General features: G+C 36.8%; 1 protein-coding gene across 1 annotated transcript in view; it reads left to right on the top strand.

Annotated features, from left to right (window-relative positions):
- Positions 1–698: 698 nt before the first annotated feature.
- The window catches only part of MGAT5 (mannosyl (alpha-1,6-)-glycoprotein beta-1,6-N-acetyl-glucosaminyltransferase), an 86211-nt gene continuing 78977 nt past the window's right edge, over positions 699–7932 (top strand). The window contains exons 1-2 of the mRNA XM_009279908.2: positions 699–1078; positions 5007–5174. Of these exons, the coding sequence (XP_009278183.1) occupies positions 823–1078; positions 5007–5174 (424 nt within the window). The 5' untranslated portion in view covers positions 699–822. The remainder of the gene's footprint in view (positions 1079–5006; positions 5175–7932) is intronic.

The raw sequence follows: 7932 nt of genomic DNA, 5'->3' as shown, positions 1-7932 counted from the left end.
CATTCAGAAATATGTTTTGAATTTAGCTGCAAAGAGCAAACTCATTGGACTATGTTTTATGAATAAGGAGTAACTATGCATGGCAGAGGCCACACAGGAGCAAGAGGGAGATTATTCCAGCCTTCTGACTGCTTGCAGTGTAAGCCAGGAGAGTGTATTGGCTTAAATAATGTAGATTTCTTTTTTTCCTCTTTACCCCTGAGGGAGTCTGATTTCCTGATCACCTATCTAGCCGTATGCCATAGCTCTTGCCAGGAACTCTGAGCAGTGTCACTGCCAGCTAAAATTACTTGTTTTCTGAGAACTGAATTATGTTGAGAATTGTCTTAAATTGCTGCACTGGCAACATCACAAAGTTTTGTGTACACACACAAAAAAAATATGTAAAAGCAGCCTTACCATGAAATTCAGCTTAGAAACTGCTTGAAGCATTGAATTTGATCCAGATACTGAGAAGTGTTCTACACCTGCTCAGGTGCATCACTCCCTCTGTTCTCTTTCCAGTGCTTTTCTCAGCTTCTTTGTGCTCTGGCTAGCGCGGCACAATGTTGATACATACAAATTAAACATTTACAAAGAATGCATATTTTCTACTTCTATTTTGTACCAGTTAGAGTGAAGACCTAGTATAGCTAGTAAAAACTTCTAACATGTAATAACTATGCTGCTCTTCTTTCCTCTTGCAACAGGATGGAACTGAAATACGGATACACATTGACTAAGGAGTTGGAATAAGACTGAGTCCTGCTCTGTGATATTTATATACCTGGACCATGAACTTGCTGTTTGGCTTCATGCTTTAGGAACCTTTGTAGTAACTGCATGAAGCTGTTGGGAATCATGGCATTCTCTCCATGGAAGCTGTCCTCTCAGAAACTCGGCTTTTTTCTGGTGACTTTTGGTTTCATTTGGGGAATGATGCTTCTGCATTTTACTATTCAGCAGCAAACACAACACGAAAGCAGTTCACTCCTGCGTGAGCAAATTTTGGATCTCAGCAAAAGATACATCAAAGCATTAGCCGAAGAAAATAAAAATGTGGTTGATGGGCCTTATGTTGGGACAGTGACAGCATACGGTGAGTGTGTGCTCTATATTACATGATAATCTGATTAAGGTTTTTTCTAAGTTGTCCAAACATTTTAGTTCATAATGCTGCTCAATTGACAGTACTTTGCACTGTGGATTTTCTGCACAGACGGAGAAAACGGTCTTCACTTAGAAGTATGAAATGGGACAAATTTTACACTTCTAGTCACTTGGAGATGAAGTTGTCTGCTAATTTTTACTACATCTGTCTAGTAGCTATATCTGGTTGTTTGTTAAAACTTCATTTAAAAAAAACTTTTTTGCTGTTTTTGAGAATCTTGAGAGGCTTTTCAGTTTGCATGTCAGTGACCTAAAAAATTCCTTGTGGAAGAAGCGCTTGCCTTACTGATAAAGTGGACACCTGCTACATTTATTTCTTCTTCTTTCCCATTTCACTTCTTTGTTCAGTCAATTTACTTAACGTTTAAATTTATGTATCTGGCATAAGATTAAATTAAGCTCAAATATATTATCTTTGCCTCAGGGTAGAGAACACTTTTTGTGAGTTTCAGTGCTTTGTTTGGCAGTAAGTTTTAATGCTTACTCTCTTCCATTTTGTACAACGTGAGAGTTAAGTTTGTGTGAGAGAAAGCATGCGGAAAAGAATGAAGCATATTGCCAGAAAATATTATGAAAATAAAAATACCCAATTTCAGATTGAAAAGGGGCCACACCTAATCTGGTAAGATCACATCATACACCTTACTTGTTTAGCATTTTTTAAACTCACTTTCCTACTTACCTATGCACTTTCAGGCTATCTGGAAAGTTAAGGGCTAATTGGTCATCTAGATTTGTTTCCTTTTATAGTTGCCTTAATATTCAGCTCTGAAGAAATTGGATAGATGTCTTTTGTAGGCTTATACAAAGAATAAAGACTAGGATGTGACAGGTAATAGCTACACCTTTTCCTCTAGTTTTCTTCTTAATACTCTTTACTTTTGGTGCATGTAATGAAAATATCCTGCTGGGAGATTCTCTCCATATCTTGTTTCTGTTACCACTTTTTTCCTCTAAAAAAAGAACTTCTGAGTTTGTGTGAAGGTGCTTGCCTGTAAGGCTGAGATTATCATCCCAAACATAGCTAACAATTACATTGCTTTGTTGCTTAAATAACAAGCCATCCTTATTCTGTAACTTCTAGTGATTTGTGACTGCATGTTGAACTATACTGTACATCTTACAAAGCAGCACAAGCTAAATACAGAGTGGTACTAGATCAATATTTAGATTGAAGACCTAAAAGCAAGTAGAGGCCCCTAGAGAATTGTGTGCGTAGGCTTAAAACAAAACCCTGTCTGCTATATAGCCATCATCGGTGTCCCATTATCTTGTAAGGGTGCTTGATGGTAGGTGAATTGAAGAAGAAAAAAACCACAAAAAACAACATGCCTCCAGAAATTGAAGGGTAACTGCATTAATCTGTGCCCTAGCTAGGTCTGAGAGTACAGGATATCCTTAAGCTAAGATCCCCCTGCAGCTTGTTGCCTGTGGCATTCGTTTCCTGTTCCAGATCCCGCTGAGGAATAAGTTGACTTGCTGCCAAACAGTGGTCAAGTTCCCCAGGAGAAGTTAAACTGCATTTGAAATTGGGTGAAATAACTTTGTTAGCACTTCTGTGAAGGTAAAGCTAAGTTTTGTGTAGAAATTTCAAGTTCCATGGCTAAGAAGAATTTCAAGTTTAAAGACAACTTTGGACAGGTGTTTTCAATTAAGGAGTTTGGAAGGATGCGTAATAATGGTAACATATTTATTTAAAATATTAGAGGGAAAGGTGCTATGGTGAGTGAATAACACCATATTAAATAATACTTTATGAAACTGAGTAAGATAATAATTATTTAATAAGTAAGTTAGTTTGTCCTGTCTGGCATACCAAATGATTTGTTGATAGCAAATGATCAGGTTAGCTGTTCAGGAATAAACACATTAATGACTAATGTTAATGATAATGGGTAGAAGATGGTTCACTATTCTATGAAAATTAACGCCCTTGCTATTTAGCCTTTTTATTTCTTTTAATCTTATCCTCTGATTGCTTTTAATGAGCACAGTCATGATTTCCATGTTCAAGAATAAGTGTTAAGTTGCTTGATTTGGCTGCTTTTACCCACCCAAAAGGTTTTCAGTCATTCCTTAATTGTGATTGCACAGCTTGTTTGCTTTGTCGCTTTTTCTTTCTACCACATATTGACCTGTCAGGTAGGTGGATCAAACACTTTCCTTTTAAAAGTTGTAGTCCAAATATACACAGTATTAGATTTTTATAGCAGTAAACAGTTGTTTTACAAAAATTATTATGAATCTGTGCTTCTGCTCTCCCCTTCTCAAACTAGCCTCCCAGTTGCTTTTTTGTTCTGGTAAGCAGTGTCTTTCATCCATGTTTTGGCATCAGTATTAAAAAAATTACAATGTTTAGCGATTTTTCTCTTTATGTTCTGTGTATGCCTTTATGTATGCTATGTTTCTTCCTCATTGTTTCCTGAATTATTTTTTTTACTACCTTTTTTCCTAGATTTTTTTTTCCTCCTTCTGTACCATGGTTTCTTCTGCACGCTATACCATTAAAGTGACTTCTGGACCCCTTTTACAATAGTCCAGGTCATTAGTGCTTAAGATTCCATCTTCTGATCTTTAAAGGGCAAAGGAAAATACACAGTTACAAAGAAAAAGATCTACCTTATGGCTCCATGGAGTAAATATAACTCTCCTTTTATTTGTAAAAAAGAATCATAAGCTTGCTAAAACTAATAGCCTTTTCTTATTTTTTCTCTCATTTGCACAAGAATTGGGCTAGTCATGGAAAAAATAATAAAGGGAGCACAAAATAAGTGTGGCAAAAATACAGCTGATGTTGGGGCAGAGGAATCTCTTCAGATGTATGGAGAAATTTTCTATTACAGATCAGAAACTTATTTGATTCTAAAGTTGTGGAAAGGAAAAAATGTATTATACATATGCACATGTAATTATTTTATGTAATTAAATGGGAAAATAATGTAAATTCATCATACCAAATTCTTTAATCCTGAGACAAAGGTAAATGAACAAAGAACAATACTTTCTTTCATCATCTTTGGCTTGTTGCCACTATAATTATGCCATTTAGTCTGATAGTGGTCTATTTTTCCCCTCTTGCCCACAGTTCTTTTAGCTTGCCCAACTGACTGTGTTACTTCAAGAAATCTGAACAAAAGAAAAGGGAAAGAAAAAATATCGGAGAACTCTTTCTGGGTTGTCATTTGATATGCAAACTCCTGTTACTGCATGTTGCTTTCCACGCGAACGAAGTGCTGTGTCAGACTAAATAGATAGGTAGAGGCAATAACCAACAGACTGAAGAAAAGAAACAGGTGATTTATGGTGTGTATACGACAGAAAGGTTGAACTTAACATTTTTTTTGCCAGTGCAGAACCTGGTTGTGGTGGAGGAGATGCAGGAGGTGGTTTTTGTACTGGCTCAAAGATGTCCCTTCTTTTGGGAAGGGGATTTTTGTTTCTAGGTGACTGAGCATCTAACAGACTGTTCCTCTGACAGTGCTTGAATATGGATTTAGGTTTAGATTCATTATTATTCAAGCAACTTCTTATTACTTGAGCTATTACAAAGCGTGCATTTTTTTGTTCCCATGTGTGTACCCATAAAGGTGCACACTTCACCTTGAATGTAGGATATGTATATGAGTTGCAGTGTGCTTTATGAAATACTCAGGAAGACAAGTTCCACGTCCAGGGAAACTTGTATCTGAGACTGAACAAAGTAGGGAACGTTAGGGCATAAAACTGCTAATGACAAAGATTTGCACTGAGAAAGTGTCTATATATATTCCAGTCTCATTCTTGTATCTATTTTTTGATTCTGTCTGACAGTGTGCATTGCATAATTAAGCAATTTAACTTTTCATTTTCATTTGTAGATTTGAAGAAGACACTTGCTGTCTTGTTGGATAATATCTTGCAGCGCATTGGGAAGCTAGAGTCCAAGGTGGAAAATCTTGTACTTAATGGAACAGGAGCAAATTCCACCAACAATACTACCACTCCTGCTCCCAGCTTAGGAGCAGTCGAAAAGCTTAATGTAGCAGGTGGGTATGGCAATTGTTTAAAATATTTATGGGCTGTTTAATCTGTATTTTTCTGTTTTGGCCATAACATGATTTTTCAGTGTTAGATATTTGGAATGTCTTAGAAAACAAAATTCAAAGTCTAGCCTGTATCAATGGCAATCTTAAGTCCAGTGTGGTCTTTTACAAGCTCAGAGGAAGACTTTCTTCTATGGTAACTTGAACAAATTGAAGAAAATCAAATTCTCTGCCAAAGAGGTATAGTCTACCTTGTTCACAGTAGATTTTTCATACTTTAAATGGTTGCATTTCAGAAAGATAAAACTGGGCAGACGTTTTCTCTCTAAGCCTAATTACTTGGGTTAGTATGAATCTGCTCTGCATGTCTACCATATGCATTTTTTTGGTTATTAACGGAAAGAAAACATTTATTATGTTTGTTACTTGTTCTGATTTAAAAATGTCCTTCCCTACTCTGCTTAATAGGTCTTATGATTTGATGCACAGAGATGACCTGCCTGGTACCTTCAGCTTAAACAAATACATGTTTTAAAACGTCATTTGAAGTCATTAATTTTGTCTTCCGTGAATGGACTGTTTGCTACCCTTACAGCTTCTCAAAGCATTTGAGTCATCCTGTGGTGGTAGAATGCTTTGCTGGCCTCTTCACCTGCACATTTCAGTTTTTTTAGTGTTGCTAGCTGTGAATGTGGTTGGTACAATGAATAAACCTTGTTTATACTGCCTCATGTATTGACCTGCATTTTGCTCTGCCACCAAGTCTAAACAGATACTGGCTGTCCTGACCCATAGGAAGGTCTGAGTCTGCCCTGCTAATGATCTTTGTAGTCCCAAAAAGGGAGCAGAGCAGAAGAGTTAGGGCAACTTGGTAAACGGGTTGATAGCTGTGCTCCTAAGTCTTGCCTGTGCTTGGGTTTCCTATAAAAATAAATACTTCTGTTGAGAGCGTGTTACCCTCTTAAATTTGTCAAAAAAGAGAAGCAGATGCTACCTTTGGTAGCGTAATACCACTGAAAGGAAGTCTGGGAGAGCAGATGTACAAGTGATCACCTGAGTACAGTATACCAGCAGAGTTGCTGTGTCAGCTGCTCTGTCCTAACTGCATTTGTCTGTACCAGGATGTTAAAGGCATATTATCTCTTGGTGAGACAGACCTTTGTGTCTCTCTTGCCACATAATAAAAATATGCTTATAAGCATTTACAACAGCCCTCTGCATGTGTGGTTTACTACTGCTTGCCTTGTGGTACCTTTTTTTTCCCCTGTGTCTCTCGTCTTGGTTAGACTGAAGGCAGATTAGAAACAAGTAACTGAAGAGGTATAGCACCTGCAGACTACTAATAGGGTGAGCCATGTTGCTACCACAAGGAATACAACACAAGATCTTTGTTGGAAGATCTTCTGCTTCAATGGAAAGTGAGCTAGTACAGTATTGTTATAATTTCTGAGCTATATATAAAATGAAAAACATCCCTGTATATTTTCTTTCTGTAGCTGGACAAAAGAGAGACTTGATGCTGTTATTTCAATAGATTTGCAGATAATTGGAAGAAGAATACTCATGTTGTTGCTTATACATTTATAGGCAAAGGATCATTGTTCTTATCTGACTAGAAAACATCTCTTATCAGTTCTTAGGGTGACTTGAATTTTGTTTGTTATTCTTGGAGTTTGCTAGATTCACAATTTTAGTACTTGCGAGCAACGGTTAAGGAGCTTGGTAGGAGTTTTCAGTTTGCAGTGTTTACATAGCTTTTTTGCTGCCTGAGGCTTGTTCTGTGGCAAAGAACACTATTTGTCTTATTAGAGCTTCAGTTTCTAACCTTTGACTCTTGGTACACTAAGTTTAAAATATCTGAAGCAACTATATTAAACAGCAACAACAGAAAAACATTTAGGAAACAGTTTCTTAGGGTTTGATTAATGTATGGTTCTGGTGCCTGTTTGGATAATGTTACTGTTCAAGTATCTCCAGGCTGGATAGTTCCAATGGGTAGAATAGAGCTTGAAGCTAATCCTTGTGTTAAAGTGCCTATTATTCATCCATTTGAAGCAATCAGTGGAAATTCATCTGATCAGGGGCAGCCAAATGGAAGTGAAAAACTTGTTTCTACTACTGTCTTCATAGCAGTTTCCTGACAGTAGCAAACTCTGGAAGCCATATGATTCCAGTAAAATCATAATATAAACATCTTCTCTGTTAGGAAGGAATTGTTCAGAAAATAGCTAGGTGAGTAAACATTGTGATTACAATACCAGCTACAGTGTTGGTTTTGTTTGTAATATTTCAACAGTATATTCAGCATTTTTTTTTACTGTGCTAGAGCAATTGAGATAATCTGAAAATTGTTGTAGAGAAAGCATTTTGTTACCCAACAGTTTGTCATTTTACTGGAGCTGAAACACGTATGTATAAAAATACACAATACTTGCATTATTTTCTTTATAGTAGTTTATTCAGCTGTTACGCTATGAAGTGATCACAGAAAGCAAACATGTTAGGATTACTGTTTCTCTCTTTATCAGCTGTAATATTTCAATGCTGACTTTAGACAAATTCATGTTAGCTGTTGTTAGTAATTTAACTCTTCCTGTCTGGACAACCGTAGTACTTGTGGAGCATCCTAACAACATAGAATCATAGAATCATTAAGGTTGGAAAAGACCTCTAAGATCATTGAGTCCAACCGTCGACCCAACACCACCACGTCCACTAAACCATGTCCCTAAGTGCCTCATCTACTCGTCTTTTAAATACC

This window comes from Aptenodytes forsteri, unplaced genomic scaffold (assembly GCF_000699145.1).
Source record: "Aptenodytes forsteri isolate BGI_AS27 unplaced genomic scaffold, ASM69914v1 Scaffold11, whole genome shotgun sequence".
NCBI lineage: Eukaryota > Metazoa > Chordata > Aves > Sphenisciformes > Spheniscidae > Aptenodytes > Aptenodytes forsteri.
This window is presented reverse-complemented; position numbering and strand designations above follow the sequence as displayed.